At 41.9% G+C, this 20,777-nt stretch overlaps 1 protein-coding gene across 18 annotated transcripts in view; it reads left to right on the top strand.

Annotated features, from left to right (window-relative positions):
- celf6 (CUGBP Elav-like family member 6) overlaps positions 1–20,279 on the top strand; it is a 124,609-nt gene extending 104,330 nt beyond the window's left edge. For 3 of the 18 annotated variants that reach the window (XM_053418752.1, XM_053418760.1, XM_053418727.1), the window contains 7 exons: positions 7,434–7,577; positions 8,499–8,643; positions 9,827–9,976; positions 10,734–10,796; positions 11,372–11,452; positions 14,961–15,104; positions 20,152–20,279. In XM_053418752.1, coding sequence (XP_053274727.1) covers positions 7,434–7,577; positions 8,499–8,643; positions 9,827–9,976; positions 10,734–10,796; positions 11,372–11,452; positions 14,961–15,104; positions 20,152–20,279 — 855 coding nt within the window. Of the gene's footprint in view, positions 1–7,433; positions 7,578–8,495; positions 8,647–9,826; positions 10,018–10,657; positions 10,797–11,270; positions 11,274–11,371; positions 11,453–14,960; positions 15,109–20,151 lie in introns of those variants that run through there. The other 15 variants (XM_053418806.1, XM_053418781.1, XM_053418812.1 and 12 more) reach the window with 11 other exon arrangements.
- The last annotated feature ends 498 nt before the right edge of the window (positions 20,280–20,777 follow it).

Genomic DNA, 20,777 nt, shown 5'->3' with positions numbered 1-20,777 from the left:
GAAACTGAAGTAGAGGCATGGGTGTAGTGATGGAAATAAAAAAATGAGTAACTATAGAATTGTATGAAATGAAACTGTACAGTACATATGATATTGTTATTGTTGGTTCCCATTGTTTATCTACTTGCTGTATAATGATTAAACAGCACACAATTCAACTGAAATTTGCACAAAGTTCAGATAGTGAATAACAGCTCGACACAATTGCCAAGTCATCTGGAATTTACAACACAGTTTTAGCTAAGATTGACCCTACTTACATCTATAGAAGAAACAGCACCAGACTGCAGGTGACTTTTCAGACACCTATGAACTGCAAAGTACAACAATAATAAAGAGCAAAGTTGAACTAAATTATCTTTGGAAACGTGGCTGTAAGGGGGAGACAAGTGCAAGACAGATTATTCAACTAAGGTTCTAAACAAGAACAAATTAAACCTTGGATGACCGTTGTCTACTTTCTCCCTAAATGATTAAATACTCCTCTGTCAAGAGGTAATAGTTTGAGAAATTCCCAAATAGCATAAAACAAAAGCATAATTTGTGACTCAATATTTGGAGACAAACATTTTACTAAATGCTATTTATAAAAAAATAAAAATAAAAATAATTTGCTTGACCATTATTTTTGGAATGGAATAAAAAGCTTTATCTCAAAAAGTGACTGCTTGTCTGAAAAAACAAGTTAAAACACTGCCAGGAGTGGAATAGATAAATACAGAACAAGCACTGACCACTGAATATTTTTGTGATATGGTGGTGACATAACCTCTTGTAGCAACAAGTGAACAATGACAAAAAAAATGCTCATTGCTGTCAAAACAGTGACAGTTTGGCCTCTATCGAGGGCCAATTTATTCCTAAGAATATTAAACATTTAAAACAGGTCAAACATTGATCAAGGGATGCTTCATTACAGTGATTGGAAGGGAGGTTGACAAGCAAGTCAATGATATTGATAAGCAACCAGGAGTTTGGATGTAAGGTCAGATTATGAGCCCCCTTTGTGTTCTTAACTGCTTCCTGATATTTCAACATTAAGTCTTTCATTATGTTGTGGGACACTGGCAGTTAATCAGCTTTCCATTAACTTTTGACTTTTCAACATTTATAACTCAGCCGGAGTATCATTCACCCCAGACCGGGGTATTTATCTCTATATGTTTGCAAGAAGTTTATGCAGTAAATAATTGTGATGTTGTTACTCAACAATGTTGTAAACCAGATTGCATATTAATAATTGTGAATACAGGTGGTATAGACACATAATACATTACAAGTGCTTTCAAGTGTACAAGGAATTGTAGAAAGTAGGTAATGATGCATTGTTCCAGCTTGATATACAGTAGTTGTGAGATGCATTAAACCGCATTAGTATGTGTTGGTTTGTGTAGTTGAAGAATGAGGCCACCAAACCCATAACCCAAACTGCATTTAATTACGAATTGGACATACTTCTGTAAGGCTTGAACAAGGCCACCAGAAAAGTAAGAGAAATTATGAATTACAAAGCAACTCACTGCCAGTGCTGGATGTGTGTTGAGCACTGCACAGCTGGACATGCACATGAGCGCACACTCTTTCTGGCAGACATCCGCACCTTCACACACTTCAATGATGTTCCGCAATAAATATTTACGGATGCTTTCTGGCAGCCAGATAGTGCCCTGGAAGCCAGATGTAATTTACACATCTTTTTGATGCCACCTCATTTTGCATTACACTGAAGTAGTGAGGAAGATAAATAAGTACTGGAGTCGGTTTAACTGTGTGTGTGTGTGTGTGTGTCTGTGTGTCTGTGTGGGGTAGATGTGCTCAGTACAGACAAACTTTTTGGGATGTAACCCAAATGGTCAAAATCTAATACAAAGTGGGCCATGAGCCAAACAATAATCATGGTGCGCACTGATCATGCACAATTACTGAAAATGATTATAATCAAGACATGTACTTTCTACTTAAAATATCTGTTGACTCAATCAATGTATATTTGCTTCCAGAAGATTAACATATTGACCTGCTCTGAGGTTGTTACTTACAGACCAAAACCTGGAACTTGAGGACAAATCTTGCACTCGTTTTTGTCTGTTTGTGTGTGTGTATGTGTGTGTGTGTGTGTGTGTGTGTGTGTGTGTGTGTGTGTGTGTGTGTGTGTGTGTGTGTGTGTGTGTGTGTGTGTGTGTGTGTGTGTGTGTGTGTGTGTGTGTATATGTGTGTGTGTATGTGTTTGTGTGTGTGTGTTCTGTTCTATGGTTGTTTTGCTATAACCCAGGCACAATTGTTTTTGGATGGATCACTAAGCCACCTGAGGTCTGCTGCAGATGAACTGTCCAAGCAACATATGGAGCCCCAAACAGACCTGGGGCGGATCACTAGCCATCCAAAAGTTCATTAATAATCTATATTATCCATATCGCTCTCCCTCTATCCCAGCACCTGTTGTCCTCCTCTGCCCATATCAAACTTCCCCTCAGATTAATAGGCAAGGTGGCCATTAGTATCCAACTAAAGCTTTGGTACCGATGGGGGATGCAGTTAATTTGGATAATATCACTGCCACATGTCGTCAACAACAGACTAACAGGAGGCAGGATTCAGAGAGTGGGCTGCCTCGCTCACTGCCTGCTGCCAGCTGTGAGGTCTGGATGAACCTTGAACAAAGAGTTGTCTCTCACTCCCTCTCTGTCTCTCTCTCCCTCTTAATGCTCTCTCTACAGCATCTGTGTTACCTGGCACACACACGGTGTGCCATAAATAACACCTCCACCAAAATACACTGGCCCAAATTGAAAAGCTTTGACAAAGCTTAAGGACATGGGATGCTACCAAAGGGCATGCGCTGATAGATTGGGTCATAGCCTTAATTGATGTTTATTGCTAACTGCAGGTGCTTTACTCTTGTGATGTTTGGCTACTGCATTACAGTATAAGGCTGCAAAGACACCTTAGGCAAAGCTTCAAATGGCAAAGCTGAGGGCAGGCAAGACAGCACCCAGCAAATTGCAGACATTGTCATGTTCGGTGTCACAGCGTGGCTGACAGGGCCTGTGGAGTTTGCCGGTGTTGGCAGCAACAAGAGCATGCATGTGTGTGATATGATAGTTCTGGATTAATGAGAGATAAGACCCAAGCCAGAGTCCGTTGTCTTTGTAATACACAAGTCATCAAAGCCACATGAAACTTTTGTTGAACCTCGGCAGGCCTGTAGCTGACATGCTACATGGAGTTTTGTTTTTTGGCGCTCCTCACATATGACAGAAAAAAGGTATTTATGGACAAAATGTAGCAGTAGCAGAGTCAAAATACCTTTATGAATATCAGGGATCGTTCCTCTGTCTCTTATGCCCTGTCACAAATCCTCTCCCTTGGCATTAACCCTAGAGGAGTGTCTCCCTACAAATGGAGCCACAAGGGAGAGGGCTAAAAAATCTTCCCCTACGAATTGGGACACCACTCGCTACATCATCAGCAGCCAAACAACGTTATTACAGTGACAAACAATATCAAGTAATGTTACGATATCAGCACTCGTAATCAACCGACATTATAATAGTGCCTGATCTGACAACTGCAGGACAGACCTATTGAGCAATACACAGTCAGTCAGGGTTTTTATATCTGGTATTTCATTCTAACATGAATCCTGTCCATAGAAACTTCTGCTCCACAATGAAAACATGAGCACTCAAAGAGTGTTTACATGCTTGTTTTGGCAGCGTTAATAGTTATTTTCTTTGAACGCTTGCCACAGCAATTCAATAACGGCTTCATTGGCTACTGGATAAAAACATGTAACAACATTACCTTTCATGGCCACGCACAAAGAGAGGAGTAGGGCCAAGTGGTAAGGCTAAGAGGTGAATTAGGACAGGGCATTAATGTGATGCAGCTGTAAATGGACAGCAAGGCCAGACTGATACAGTATAAGCCACTGCTAATGACAGACAGTCCTCACATGAGGTTAGAAAAGATGTAACAAGGTTCACAGAGTTCAATATCACGCCAGAGGGAAGTTCAACCAATTACCAAACAAACTTGTCATGGCGTCTCCATTCATTTCAAACAGGCTCTCGAATTAGCACTTCTATTCTTTGAGTGTGTAGAAAGCTGCAGGTTTCTTTTAAAAGTAGCTGTTATATGTCGGCTGAATGAGGAGAAACGGCGGTTCTTACCATATTATTGGCTGATCTTTAATATGCTTTACAAAATTAGTTTCCCTTCAGTGAGTTTGCTGTGATATTGTATTTTTCTCTAAGCCTCTATAAAGAATGAAAGATGAGTGTCTGTTTACCTGTTAGTAGACACCTAACACCAGCCTGTGTATCACAGTAGTGCAGAGATAAAAGAATAATGCTGGTTTACTCGGGTAGTTTACTTCTAATCCCTCAATTACCATTGTGTATTTTTCCATCTACACATTCTGTGGCATATACAAAATCCAATATGAGAGATTTTCACAAGTCAAGTGTGTTGTTGAAGAAATTTGATTACTTTTTGAACCCATGACAAATTCCTTAGTTGTAACTGTCAAAAGTGAAGGCTCCCTGTTGGCCCTTATCAAATTCAGCAAATTCATTTTCTCTCCAGGTATAGGAGTCATGCCGGTGGAGGTTATTATTCTGTTTGTTTGTCAGCTTGTGATTTTCTGCTATGGGGGAGGAGTGGCTGTTTTGCATCCAGTGCCTGTTGCCTGCTGCCACCTGTTGCTTTGTTACCTGGCCACATATTACTCTTTCTTTGTGTGGATAGAAACTCTTGATCCATGAGAGGGTCGCACTCGGAAATCTGCTTTTTCTGATTCTGTCTTGTATCAAGTCTGGATACATCTGCCTCAGATGTACGGATATGAAAGTCTCCGATTCAGGAGTGAGGATGATATTTTTGGGGGGGATATTTGGCTTTAATATTATGAAAGTCAGAAATTCTCAACTCTGACATGAGTGGCAGCGTTGACAACACCTACCGGGTTTCAGTGTACTGCTTCAGTGCTGCTGCCAAGACTTCTCAGTGTAGAACCAGCAGACTCTGCTCCCGTGCTGTCGTCGGCAGCAGAGCACTCTGCTGGGAGGATCCAGTCCAGACTCGCCTCACAGTCTGGCCTCGTCTGGCTCGAGTCACGGTGCAGTGAGTACAGGCAGCCGCGGGCTTTCACAGTCCTGGTGCTCACAATGCATTCTTCATGAGGCATTAAATGAATATAAGAATACACAGATACACAAAGCAGAAAATGAATGTGATCTAAATGCCAGGCCCCCGTGCTGTGTTCAGGCTTGAGCAACAACTCTGGAGGAGGATGTTTGCTCAGTGCCAGCCTCATTAAATCCAGCTGCCCCGTCCCGTCAACTGGCCCACCACATTGAAAAAATAAGTGAAAAAGGTCAGGAGGTGGGATGGAATGAAAAAGGGAGGGAAACTGTGCCGCTAACGCCACCACGCTAGTGTATTGATTTAACTAATTGAAATGGCTCCAAGGGAGAAACACCAGATGGGTCTCCTCTGGCCTGAGGTGGGGTGCTGGCTGGCTCTGATAGGATCCCATCTGAGACGCACTGTCCCTGGGGTGCATGCTGATGCCTTCCTTCATTCCCCAGCCTCTCTCGCACAGTTATCTGCAGCAAACACATTCTCCTGGTTGTGTTAATAAAATATTTCCAGGCACATTTTCAAATGGGTTAATCAAATAGCTTGTAAAAGAGACCCAACTCTGACCAAGAATCTACTTTTTACATTCAGTACATGCATATTAGTTTTTTCATACATAAAAATGATTCACTCGAACAGGAGAAAAATATAAATAATAGATAGATAAGGCTTCAGATGATTGATTTTACACTAAGAACAATACATGTCTAAAGGTGTAGGCGGGATATATATAAGACTAAGCAAACTATGTTTTCTGAAAGGATTGCTGCAGCATCCATGACGTACCAAACTCCAAAGCTCTAGACCACCCCGGCAAACTGCCCTCTCAATGGCACTATCACTCTACTTTTCCTGTTTAAAATTTCATGAATATTTTACAAAAAAAGGACACACTTTTTTGCATGAATTAAAATGAAGTAAGGCTGAACTACAGACAGAGGCTGTGTGTTTGTTCTGCATTATTCAACTTCACAGGGCACAAGTTTGTTTGTTTCTATGATTTCCTGTTTGCATTCTGTAGCTCTGCTTAAGTAATGTGCCGTCTGATGGCAGCATTTTGCTTGGACCTGTGGAGGCATTCGGTGTAGCTTTGCTGATTTCGATTTCTTGTACACTGAAGGAAAATAGACAGGAAGCAGGTGTACACATAGAAACAGCCATATGCAGCCTCAACCACACTGGTCAGTTTCCCTGTCACTACGTGCCCTACAGTTCACCAGTGTTTCCTTTTTCTATACCCAAAGAAAATATGGAAATATCAATCAAAGCCTGAAGTTGTACTGACCCTGTCAGGATGAGAGATTTTTGAGAGATGGATCCAAGTTGTGATTATGGAGTCTTTCTCTCCTCGTGTCTTTGCTTTTATGATCTTACTAATCATATCCTGACTGCCCCCTGGGTGCCTGTGTCCTTCTGTCCTGGTGGTGCTCCCTGCTCTTTCCCAGTACACTGTTTGTAATTAATATGAGCCTGGTACTCTTGACAGTGTCAGTAGCTGCTTTCTCTGCCTGGCCGCCTTGTCATCCTTCATATCTCTCTCTCTGTCTCTCACTCACACTCAGGCACTCTCCCTCCCTCTTTCCTTGCCTGGATGTCACATGAGGAAGTGACTCTGGTCTCTGTCTCTCAAATGATTTAATTGGATGCAAACTCAGGAGCACGGACATCAATATGGAACTATATCTGCCATAAGGCAGAGCCATTAGTCAATACTTTGCCCTCCACATGCCGAAGGCTTTTGTCAGAGCTAATTACCCAGGATTGTATTCAGTGGAGCTTCACCAGTAGGGGACTGGGACTCCTGTGGGATCTGCTTAGGATCACAGTTCACTCCCAGTGTTTACACTAGAGTTGGAAAGTTCACAAAAGCAAATATCACTCACAATTCTCTTCCATTAAACACTGACAGATAAGTGACTGCAGTAATGTGCATATTCAGTTCCATTGGCTTACATAGTTAAGAAATACAGGCCTGGGCGGTGAATGCTGAAATGTTATTTACACTGGAAATCAGTTATATAGTTATAGAAATAAATCCTTGTGGCTGTTTCTGACTTGCAATTATGCAAAGAATCCACAGTAATGCTTTTGATGTTCCACAGATTTGTTACTATGTAGCCATCATTTAGTTGTTCAGTCATATGCACTAGGTTTGTTTATGTTTAGGTTCCTTAAAGAGTTTTTGATGATTGTAATAAGTACAAACCTGAACCTACAAATCCACACCCGGTATTAATACTGATGTTTGGTTACAATTTTACTAACCTTGTAAAAAATACGTGTCCCACTAGGGTGCCTCGTCCAGTCTGGTGGTCAAGTTTGCAGACACCGATAAGGAAAGGACCCTGCGTAGGATGCACCAGATGGCAGGCCAGCTCGGCATCTTCAGTCCCATGACCATCCAGTTTGGGGCCTATGGCGCCTACTCTCATGCTGTAAGTCTCAGCCCGGCGGGGGAGGAGACGGTGAGCTTTTAAAAGAGAATAACACAAACTGTTGTGATTTGCGGTTTGAACTCACAATCTCTCCCACCAGGCATGTGACACTCCCAGAGAACAACGCTTTAAGTGATTCACACCATTAAATAGCTGTTGCAGTCCAGATTTACACAGGCTTTAACTGAAAATGCTGCACTTCTTTTTGTATCGTGTCTTTTCTTTTATCCCTTCATTTGTCCAGGGAAGCTGCTTATCATGTATGCTCAGCGCTACACTGTTTTACTTTCACACAGTTGCAAGCATCCACTTCACACTCATTTTCCATTCTCACATTTCCTGACTCGGTCTTTGAATTTAAACTGCCAACCAGAACTTGCCTCCTTAACATTTCATTGCTTATATTACTTACACGTGTTCTTTTACACTCAAAAAGGTGCGTGTCATTACCAGGAATCCACACCCCTTGTCTCTCCCGCACCCCCTCTTCATATTCACACATGAGAGTCTGTGAGATTTTGCACTCATACAGTAGCTAACAGCTCACCCTGACAGGTGAGAATCGCCCGCTCACGCAAAATCTCTCCACTAACTCTGCCACCGCGGCCCCCCATTTCTCTTACACACTCTTATATACATTGCATATAGATATACAGTTCCAGCTCGCTAAAGTTATCCCAGCTTTTATAGTGTGTCAGTATAATGAGCACAGGACCAAAGCGGTGTTAGTGTTGCCGGGAAGCAGCGCTGCAGGGCAACACAGACCACTCTGTTCAAGTACAAGGCATGGGCCAAGCAAACAGAGATGTGAGAGTAAACATGTTCTGGTCCTGCGGCTATTTCACCCTCCTTTCCTTTTCTGTCCACCCCTCCATCCCTTCACTCGCCTCTCCTCCCCACTGCTCTTTAATCCTACAGCAGATGATGCAACAGCAAGCAGCCCTGATGGCAGCTACACAAGGGTCCTACCTGAACCCCATGGCAGCCATTGCCGCTGCGCAGATGCAGCAAATGGCAGCTTTCAATGTCAACGGCCTGGTGGCTACTCCCATGACACCGTCCTCAGGTACACACATACACACATACACTAACTGGCATGCAGGACTCCTCTTTCCATTTCTCACCGCTACCTGGAGACATTTTCATCATTAGAAAGAATTATAGAAGCAGTACAAATGTATTCATTCAAGGCCTTTCTACTTTTGCCCTTGTTACATTTTTTAAGATGTATGCTCGCTATTCTGGACTGAAGCAGACAGTGCCAGTGTTGAATTAAAGGAAGTGTGGCCATGTATTGAGTGAAGCATGATGGGAGAAGATGTACAGCATTCCTTGACACTCGTTGGCATCCACATTATAGTCTTTTCCTGTCTCATTATCTCCTCCGCTCTCTCTCCCTCTCTGTCCGTCGCTCTCTATCCCTGTGTCTCTGTGACAGTGTGTGTTTTCTGGGAACGCAGCCAATCCGATGACTTTGGATGCAGAGTCCTTGGCTTATACAATATAAGAGCAAAGATTTGTGGGAGATAATCCTGGACCCCAGTCTGAACTATCTTTTTGGTCCTTGTCATGAGGAGCTTTGAAGGCTCGACACTAAGTAGCCAGGCTGCCTGGAGGCAGGGTCATAGCAAATGTATTAAATAAAAGAGGCTTGATGCTGTACCTGGCATTTGTAATCCACAAGGCCTACATACACTAGGTAATGCCCATCAAACATAATCCTACAAGACCTAAATGCCCTTCACCTGGATTAGAAAAATAATAAAAATCCATCAGCACAAAGGGGCAATGACAAGGTGACGTACTTGGAATATCTACACAAGGTGGAACGGTGGTTAGAAGAAGAGGCTCAGGCTTCTGAATTTAATATACACATTTATATCTTCAAAAGTGCAGTTATGAACACAGAGAGCCAAAAATATAGCTTAAACAGGCGTATAATAATGAGAATATATCCAGGAAGTCTGAGTGAAACCTTTTTACCCAGATCCACCCTTCATCCACACCTACATTGGTTTGCTACCTTGACTGATTTAAGCAACTGTACTTTTAGTTCCAGTTGAATTGGTACCAGTTTGTACCAAACAACACATTTATGTTGGGTCAAAAGATACGCATTGGTGCTCATAAGGACCCATTACGTGCCTGCTGTACAGTACTACAATTGTGAGGAAATGTTCTGTATTAAAAATATACCTCTCTTGTACCGTGCACCCTGCATTTTCCATAATGACTGTCACTATTTGCAGGCACCAGCACACCCCCAGGCCTCTCTGCCACAGCCGTGTCCAGCATAGCCAACCCGATGGGGGTCAACGGATTCAGTGCCCTCCCGCCTCAGAGCAACGGTCATTCCACCTCTGAGACCATCTACACCAATGGTATTCATCCTTACCCAGGTGAGCAAATAAAGGTTTTACATAAAAGGAACATGAGATGTATTTGTACCATCCACTGTCATGAGACAGTCGCTCTAACCCTGACACTCCATCGTACGCTTAGCTGCTGGTACCAATGGTGATCTATGAATGTTTGATGATTCGAGTATTGCGCTTGATCTGAAAAGGAGTGTACCTAATTGCAACAATACAAGTTCAACTTGTAAGTCATGACAAACTAAATCAGAGCAGAGACCTTTTTACTTCGCACTCGCACAATATCTTTTTCTGATTTGAACCGAAGTCTTTAACGCTTGAGGGTTAATCAGTGTCGTCTTCGGCAGATTTCTGAGCAGCCAGCCCCAGTATCATGATAAATCCATCAGTTCATCCATCAGTCCATTACAGCTAATTTGATGTGTCTCAGCCCGTCCTCGGCTTCTTAATGCTGTCTGGGACCGATTCCTGAAGAAATGACAGACGTGCATTCCTCATTCTGCATTATGCACAGGCAGCTGCAATTGTAATGAACTACAAAGTGGTTTGTTTGGCATGTTGTTAATATTTGATGCAAACATCTGGGGCAAACAAGCATTTTGAAGAACTGAGAGATATGACAAGCCATGTTTCTCCTGCTCTCTGTGTGGTCTCAGGCCCTGATGATTCTCTGCAGATAAGCCAAATTCTCCCTCGCTCTTTAACTTTCTTTCGATATCTTTCTTTACCTCTGTATCTGTCTCTAACCCTCTTCTCTCTGCCTCTCTTCCCGTCTCTGCAGCACAGAGTCCAACTGTGACCGACCCTCTCCAACAGGCTTATGCCGGTGTCCAGCACTACGCAGGTGATCTGTCTCTCCTACCTCCTCCACTTTCTCACTCCCTCAATCTGTCTCTTCCCCTCTACCCTCTCCCGCTCTGTTTGTCACATCAGTAGACACTATGACAGGTAGAGATAGCCAGACGGCTAGCCAATTTCCTCCCGGATTAGGCTACTTTACATTAGAATTTTAAAAGGATTTTCAGTTGACTTGATTATACACCCACACAAAAAGTCTTAATTCCAAAAGTACTTCACAAGGGTATGAACCTGCCGTAGCCTCCTACATGAGAGATGACATACACCGCTCACACCACTGCATAGTGCCTGATATCTGCTGATAATAACATGGTGTTAAGTCTCCCTGTCTTTCTTTGTATGTCTGCCCAGTTGAACTGCACTCCACTTCCATTTCCCTGTACTCTTTGTGCAGTGATCCACCAGACAAATGAGTCCGGGCTCTAAGTCATAATGCAATTTATTTATACAGTGTCTAGAGGACGCCAATGAACACTATGGAATAATGACTTGAAGTTGTGTTGTGTTAAATATAAAAATGGCGATATGAAAAATTCCACTCTGGTTCTCCCTTTGTAACAGCAGCCTACCCTGCCGCCTATGCGCCAATCAGCCAAGCGTTCCCTCAGCAACCAACCATCATTCCCCAGCAACAGAGGGAAGGTAAGAGCGAGCGCGCCCACCCAAGATAAAAGGTGATAATTGCCATGTTCCATTCTAATGTAGCTGCGCTGCTTTGAATTAGCGAGGGAGGGGAAAAACTGGCTAGGGAAAATGTGAGAAAAAGGTTTCCCATTTAAAGAGAAGAACATTAGCAGTGAGATGGAAAGTTACTCTGTCATTATTCAAAAACTGCACTAATTCTAACTCGCAACGTTGGACTGCTTAATCAGTCCATTACAATGTGTTTAAGTGGTTATAAATATTCATCAGATTAATTAGCTGCATGCATAATCATTTATTACCATTCTTGGTCTAGTGTTCCTTCTTATGCCACAGCATCAGATGTAATAAAGCATAGGATATACTGTGATGGTAAATCACTCTTTTTGACGCCATTTGTCGGTCTCAATTATTCATCTATATGATTTCACAAGACAGCTTAGAGTTGCATGAATATTCGATATAGGAGCGCTGAAGTTCAATGTTTCCAACCGGGCCTTGAGAAAAAGTTGTGAGTATAGTCTAGCTACTTTAAAGCTGCCTTCAGAAATGCATTCAAATCCAGATAATCTCCTTACATTATCCATAGGGGCTATATGTGAGAACACAAATGGCCAAGTCAGAGGTTCCAGACTTTCTCTGGAGTTTTCTTGCCAGCCTCCAGTAAAAACTGAATGTCCGAATAAGCCCATTCAAGAATACAGTGAGTGGGCACAAGACAAAAACCGAAAAAACAAAAAAGAATACCAATATTTTTAGGATGAAAAAGAGGTGTCTTACACATACAGGCACCGACTGTGTTGTCAACCTAGAAAGACAGCCAGACGTGTCTCCTCTGAATTGTTCATGTGTAAAAGTGTAGAGCCAATTGAGAGTTGACATTCTCCAGAGTTCATGTCGGAAACAACTTAACTTATCCTAAGATGTCGGCATCAATCTCTCTCTGCTCACTCGGAACATTTTAATTGTTCACTTTTAAATGATAGAAGTCGTGGTCATGCAAACACACACAAAGTCAAACACATACGCACAGGAGTACACACACTACACACAGCTATTCTTGGTTGAGCCTGTGGCCTGTCTGAGTTCTGGCCTCCTCTGAGTTTTGGCAGCTCTCCCAGTCTGTCTCAGTCCACTGCCACACTGTGCAGCTCTGCCATTTAAAAAGAGACACCTACACCTGAATATACAGGCACAGTCAAGCCTCAGCTTCAGCCTCCCTCTGAAAGCTGACAATTTCAACAATGTATTCTATCAGCCAGTGTGTGTGTGTGTTCATCAACAAAGAAAATCCTCACAAATCTTAAAGAATAATTTCAACAAGACGAATCTTGACTGTACTATCTGACAATATTTGTCCTTTTCATTTCAACTGAGCATCGGAGGCAGCACAGCAGCATTTCAGTATGATACAGCGATAAACATCAATACCGTGTACATTATGGCCAAAGTAATGCAGTTCTGTCAAGTGCTTGTGGATAAACTGTATGTGCCTTAAATTTTAATCAATACAGTAAATGAATTACCTGTTAAAAAGTAAAAGGTCTACGCATGGAGAGTGTAAAGGTGGGTGCAATGCATCACCATATACTTAACCATGATATGCATCCATTATATTAGGCCTTTACATATTTCACAACAGAAAGAAAAACAAGTATATATGCTACAGACAATATATTGCTGCGCATTTATAGAAGGCAAAATGGCTCCAAAGCTGTAAGCGATTACTCAAAATGACAAGGCAACAAATCTCGACCATCAATCATCATCAAATGTCAGTGGTTGCTTGAAGGATGGCCAAAAGTGGAAAAAGAAGAACACTAAGCTGTAGTTTTAAGCTTTATTGATGTCATTCTTAATTTTAAAGTTCAAAACACTCTTTATGTTATATGACATTAACGATGTATGGGAAAAATAGCAAGTTAGCGTTGCACTCAGATTCACAGTGGATAGTATATCGTATAACCTACTTTGTCAAAATCTGGTAACTGCTTCACCCAAATGCAACCCTAACCTAATTCAGGTGAGTTATGGTAGTTGTACAGACGTCGGGTAAGCTCACTTGTTTCTAACTGCATGGCTACAGATTTTTAGCAGTTATAGTCATCACTGCCGCTGCTGATGTTACCTCATGTTACATCATTTCAGGTAATTTATCAGACTGTGCACAGCTGCCTCTGGAGCCCTACAAGGCTCAGTATAAGTAGCACTGCCTGTGACCTGTAAACAGACATTTATTTGTAATATTGCCTCTGCTTTAAAATAGAAACATGTACACATATTGCATACTTGAATCATAACATAATTAATTCTCCCCCGAAGCTGTGTGAACAAGCCATACAACCAGTGTGTCTGTATAATGGATGCAGCCAGATCAAATTGTCAACATGTACATTCTGCACTTTGAATCTTCGCACTTTCCTACAGTGGATGGAGCTTTAGATACACAATTTCAACACAATCGAAATATACAGATATTTTTAATGGAATTTAACCGATGCATCTCTCTGTAAAAGGATTTTAGGAGGGAGCTGAGATTCATCCTTAAATAAATAGAATAAATGATATATATATAACCATATATATAGCACCACTGTCTCAACCTGTGTGTGCGTGTGCATCCTCTATCTCTCTGAGGCATAGCAGCACTACAGCCAGCCACCACTGAAGCCGTCTTATCAGCCTTCTCACCAGCCCCGGTCTCATCTCGTCACGCGATCACCCTGAGCAATGAGACAGGAGAGAACGCTGGCCGGGCTGCCAGCTGCACGCACACTGTCCGCGAGTCCATCACATCTCTCTCCCTCTCTTTTTCTCTCTGTCTGTCCATGGTTCCATTTCTGTCTCCGTCTCCCTCCAGTTCATTCTTGCCTCTCTCCAGATTGGGCTGTACAATATGTGGCAGCTGGGTGGATGAGTGTGGAGGGATGGAGAGAGATTGGAAGACAGTCCTACTGTCACAGAGTAATTGGGGCAAACACTTGGCTTATGTCTTAATGCGTGCTCTGCCTCTTCCTCCTCGTCTCTGTCTTTCTCTGTATGTTTTTCTCTATCTCAGTATAACCGTCTCAAAGTTTCTCTTTCAATCTGTGGTTCTCTGTTTTTATCACTGTTTTTCTCTCTAATCTCTCCTGTCTATGTTTCTCTGTGGCTGTTTACATGTGCGCACAGCGATTGCAGAACGGATTCTGAGAAAATAGTCAAATTTGACTGTATAATTAGATTTAGGAAGGTGTCACCTATCTATTCAGTTGTTGTGGGAAATGTGAATGGAAACCATGAAAAGAGCTCACCGAACAGCCTGTGTGAATACTGTATGTACTATCAAGTCAAATTTAATATCTATAAAAACTAATATTAATGCCATATGGCTCAAATGTTCCTTTGATTATGTCTTGATTGCTTTATTGAGTAATGCTTAAGTAAAAAATGTCCACCACTGTTGTTATGGTCAGTCTCGCTCGCTCCTAGGCATCTCGTGTTTATGTTGACTTTCTCTCATCACCAGGGCCAGAAGGTTGCAACCTGTTCATTTATCACCTGCCCCAGGAGTTTGGAGATGCGGAGCTCATGCAAATGTTCCTGCCTTTCGGCAACGTCATCTCCGCCAAAGTGTTCGTGGACCGAGCGACCAATCAGAGCAAATGTTTCGGTGAGTCGAAAATTGACGTTGAAGAAGAGTAAAAGGAGTAAAGAAAGAAAATAAAGACATTGTTTAAATGAACAAAGTCCCACAGGGGCTGTGTTTGGCAATCATCTCATGCCTCTTGTTGCTTTCCTGCAATTAGTGTTTGCTTTTGCTTTTATTCCCAGTGTCTATCCTAATCAAGTTGCAATTAACATTTTAAAGGTGCCGTTACATGCCACTGAGCAGGGGGGGTGAGGAGGGACATGCACACACACTCCCTGGCTTTATCACACAGGCATATCTAACAAGATGGTGGGGCTGGGGCGGCAGGGCAAGCGGGGAGCGAGGTGTTGGGGGGGTGGATGCTCTGCAATGAATGAGGCCCTCGTCTGGCTACTGACCCCAGATCCTTTCACAATTGCCACTTGCTCCACACATCTGTTCATCACCCTCTCCATCACACCACTCCTAATACAATCAGTATCCATCTCCCCCTTTCTAGCCGCCTTTATACCCAAGAGGAAAGCATTTTCCCAGACACCCCCTCACCAACAATCCTCCAGTTGGGCAACCCAGCAGCATCCCATCTCCCCCTTCTCCTCTCTCGCCTCCCACACAGCAAACCAGTTCATCAGGTTGGAGGCGGTGCAGGTGGAATCCATGAGCTTAAAGAGATAATAATAGACTGGTGTGGGCCTTGCTGTTGATTCAGTTGGACAGCAGCACCCAGGAGACAGCCACTGAGAGATAGAGAGAGAGAGACAGAGAGTCCCATGCAGCATTGGCTTTCTTTCACTTTCTCTTCAACATACCATGTCTATGAGCCTTTCTCCTCCCCCACTCTCTCTCTCTCTCTGTCTATATCTGTCCCTCTAAGGACAGTCTCTCACTTTCTCTCCCTCTGTCGGCTCCTTTATAAACATATGCCTCTTGCTATCACTATCCCTCAGTCACCAAGGGGGAAGGACAAAGGGGCGGTGACCTCATCAGTCTCACCGGCTTATTTTCCATGGCTTGTAATTAAGATCTTGGCTGAAAAACATCAAATTAACCCACGAATCTTTTATGTGTGTGTGTTTTTTTTAATAATTTCTCCCTCCTTTTTCATAGCAGATGCCCCAGGGCTCCTTTGTACGACATTAACAAATTAGTAAGATGACGCTGCGCATTAAAGGGGAAAAGTTATTATCCCTCTAAGAACTTAGATCATGTCATCTTAAAACTGTGTGAGTTTAGACCTGATGGAACCATGACATCAGGTCTAAACTCAATGGTTTGGGTGTAGTAGACATGTATGTATATAAACTTGATGTACATAATATAAAGGGGCTGATAAAAAAGGATGGATAGGCTGATAAACTGTCTATTGTAGAAATGTATAAAACCTGGCCTTGCTCACGCTGGTGTGAAGCAAATACTTAGTTAACGCTCATTTCAGTGCTTTACATGGGAAAACCAACACATAGTCCTAACTATAAACTGAGATCATTTCGAAAGCACTGGTATGTGTATTCCAAGAAGAAGAAGAAGAAAAAAAAAAAAAAAGATTATAACTTTTCTAGTGTCTATTAAAATAAACCCAGCATTTATTTTTATTAAATTGATCATTTATTAAAAAAAAATGGCAAACAGGCTAATATTGCCATTAACACTTATCGCATGTTTGTACCTCTAAAAGTTAAATAAATACAATAACTTACAGCATGGTAAATATTCAGCTAGAATTGATCATTTAAATTAAATACTGTTTAGCAATTTGCTAACCGAACTACAATGGTTCTTTTGAGTTTCCACAGAGACAGCTGTGCATGTGCAGCCTGATTCCTCTACAGCACAGGTAGATTTGGGGATTTTGAGTTAATCAGACATCACTTTTCGAATGAGTGAGTGAGTGTTTACAGAAAAGCTTAGAAATTCCAATATGACGAAAATGTCACTGGAGCAGCACTTGACGCGTATTCCTAAAGTAAGAGTATCTGGCCTACGATTTGGAGTATTCTCTGCAGGGAGGCATCAGTGTCAGTTCAGACAGATGTCTGTTTAGTTTAGGTTTTTCTCTATGGTGATAAAATTGATACGAATATGTGAAAGAGTGTGGTATTAAATAGTGCAGGTGAGATGAAGAATGATCTAGGGATTGCTGAAATATTTAACCCAAACCAATTTATCATAAATTAGGATGACAAGTGACACAGAAACCTGCTTTAAACCCATGTAGGACAAGGGTGATGTAACTCTGTGTTCATCTTTAGCATTAAATCCTGTACACACATTAACGGGCTGTGGTATGAGCCTGTGTTGTGCTTTATTGACTCATTGAAATGTAAAGTTCACATTATCCACCATTGACAGTTTAAGAGCTATATGTGTGAATTTAATCTGGGACTCTATGGGAATAACATTAGTCTTAATCCTCAGCGTTTAGTCACTCAATATTGACTTTTAAAAGTGATCAAAGCTCACCTTGTTAAAAGGAATTAGTTGGATTTAGCTCGAAATGGATTTCAAAAGGTCTGTCGAGAACAGAAAGACACACCTAAAATAGGAAAACCCTCTGCTTTTTAGATACGGTGGGGAAAAAAACACACAAAGTGATGCAATATAACTGAAGGGCTTCTGAAAGCAGGATTTACCTTTTGTTCTGCTGTTCTTTTTTTCCATAGTCATTTTTCTTTTCCTTTTTTTCTTTTTCTGACTTTAAAGTCGGGCAAAGTTGCCTGTTAAGGTTTGTCTCAGCAGCACATTTCATACATTTATTAAGATCCACCATCCTCGGAATGAATTTAATACTTTTTAAGTCTAGAGCCACAGAGGAAAATACAATTGTATCAACTCTCATATATAAAATAATAGAATAATAATTAAAATACACATAAAGTAGAATCTGTTCACCCTGCAGTTATATGCCTCTGCCAACCAGTGCAGTTTCAGTCTGCATACCATTTATGAGGTCGCTGTGACCTTTGACCACTGAAATCCTTTCATTTGATCTTTGAGTCCGAGTGACAACTGGACAAAATGTGAAGAAATAAACCTCAAGGCAGACTTGAAATATCATGTTTAAAAGATCATGTTCAAAATGCCAAATCGAATCAGTTATCCGTGAGTCTTAAGTGAACATTTGTGCCGAATTCGAAGGGTTCTACCCATGCATCCTTAAGATAACATTTACAGTGGCCTTAATTGTTTACCTTTGACCACCCAATCCAGATTTGCAAGTTTCTAAGATGTCACATTCACAAGACATAAAACAATGTGGTTCGTGAGGTCACAGTGGACGTGACCTTTGACCACCAATATCTAATCACTTAATTATTCAGCTTGACTGGAAGTTTTTACCAAATTTGCCTGAAGTTGTTCTTTAGATATCATATTCACAAGAATGGTATGGACTGATGAACTAACAAAAACATAATTTGTCTGGCCACTATAGCTGTCGCAGGCGTGTGCATAAAAATGAATTCATCCTCTAAACATTTTGCAGCACTACTCTACTTTTGAGAGCTCCACTTGAGAGTTTCTGACTTCTAAGAAGCTTCAATGGATCACATTTACTTGCTTTGTTCCCAAAAACTCACCTCTACTTTACAGCCACCCTGCATTAAACAGAAAACAATTTTCATAGTACTAGACATCATTAGTGCATAGAATAATTTATTATAGCTCTTTCTCTGCACAGCATTGTGAGACTTATGTAGTGCATCATTCTTTACTTCTCAGCCCTAAACTTGTTTTTTCCCAACTTTCACCCAAATAATGTTTGCCACTTTCTATTAAAAATGCATAACATTAGAATGTGTACAGTCGTTCTGCTGATATGGATGGCTGCGGTGAGAGCCATACCTCAAACACTAGTAGCGTTTGGAGCATTGAGTCGTGCAGCTCCTCAAAGTCTGTGCTGCATCAAAGACATGGAATATCAGCCGGTTACTTTCTCTCCAGAAAAACAGCCGTAAGAGGAGACCTGCTCCAAAATCCCATTCTGCTTTTATTGTTGTACACACGGATTCCAGTGCTTAAAGTTTGCAGCGCGTTCTCCTGCGTCCTCTCCTCTTTTCCTGTGCCTTGACCCCCAGCTTCCTATCACCGTCTTGGCATGTGGATGTAAATGTGAGGTATGGAGATTCATTAAAGCCAGGGATAGTGGGAGCGTGTGTGCATGTTTGTAAGATTAGGAGATGGGGGGGGGGGGATCACTGCCAACTGACAGGCCCTTCCCTGCTCAGTTTGTTTAAAGGGTTTGTAAAAGAAGCTGCCTTATCTCACCCGCTCTGACAAAGCCTGCCCTCTCCCCCCAAATTAAATTGGACCCATAGCGGTGTGATCAAATCAGCTGGCAGGCGGAAAATTTGGGCCGTCAATCACTGAGGTGTCTGATAAGAGCAGGCATGGAGTCCTGGCGTGGAAGGCTGTGGGCTCATTCCGCCCCGACACCCAGGTGATAACTCAGAGCAGCAGGCACCTCCGTCCTACACACCTTGCTCCTAGCATCTTGTCACGACCCCCGTGCCCTTTACTCAGATACACGCTCAGTCAGACACACGCACATGGAATTACACATTCAGACACACACACACAGACCTGCCACTTTTTCAGCAGCCGGGTAACATTTACAGACTCTGATTTCCTCCACAAATTCACACACAACATGAGACTCCCTTTTTCCCTCTAATCTTTTAACACCTTTTCATGTTTTTCTTCTTTTTGTTCTCCGTTCAAGTTGTAATTCTAATAGCTCCTCTTTTCTTTTAATATCTGTGTTATTAGCCATTGTTGTATTTCATGTAATCGCTTTAATTCAGATATTTTCAATTAATCTGTAGAAAAGAGAAAACAAAGACCTATTGTTGTATCATTGTTGAGAGTTAAAAAGGGTCTTCTTCTTCTTCTTCTTCTTCCCTCTTCTTTCCTCATTTCTCTTTTATTTTTTTTATCCCCATCTCTGTCCTCCATTTCTCTTCATGTTTCTTTCTCATCTCTCTACATTCTTCTCCCTTTATGTGCCGTCCAATTTTTCCATTTTTCCATGCCCCCACCTCTCTCTCTTCGCAATTTTGCGTTCTTGTCTCAGGCTTTGTGAGTTTTGATAATCCATCCAGTGCTCAAGCCGCAATCCAGGCCATGAACGGGTTTCAGATAGGCATGAAGAGGCTGAAGGTGCAGCTAAAGCGGCCAAAGGATGCCAACCGACCTTATTGACTCGCCTGCTGTCCATACCCAGGTACAGTAACAGCCAGTGCCATAACACAACAGGAATTGTCACGTCATCCAATAAGTGTTAAAAATCGAACTGTCCAATTTATTGACGTAGCTACTGGCTTAACAAAGTCTTGTTGCTACAGTAGATGTGATGTGAAAGAGCAAAGACTCAAGGTTCGATTTACCTTTGATCCACAAACAAGGAGTTTTTAAAGTCGGGGTAGAGAAAATACCCCTCTTGAAACCACATTTAAATTCACTTCATTTAGATTTGTATTGGTATAGGCACCAAAATGCAAACAATCGTACATGTCAGTCACCTAAACACGCTGGATTTTTTCATCAAGATCCTTGAAATATTCTCTGAGAAATCAACGACAAGGCAGATTTGTCACTGGTTTTTCCCCTTTCTTCTGGGGAGAGAAATCTAATTTGTACCTGCAGGATACTCCACTGCCGCCTGATGACATCATCAATACCCAGCTGTGCATGATTACC

This window comes from Pleuronectes platessa, chromosome 1 (genome assembly GCF_947347685.1).
Source record: "Pleuronectes platessa chromosome 1, fPlePla1.1, whole genome shotgun sequence".
NCBI classification, from domain to species: Eukaryota; Metazoa; Chordata; class Actinopteri; order Pleuronectiformes; family Pleuronectidae; genus Pleuronectes; species Pleuronectes platessa.
Note: the sequence above shows the minus strand (reverse complement) of the source record. Positions and strands in the feature narration are given on the sequence as shown.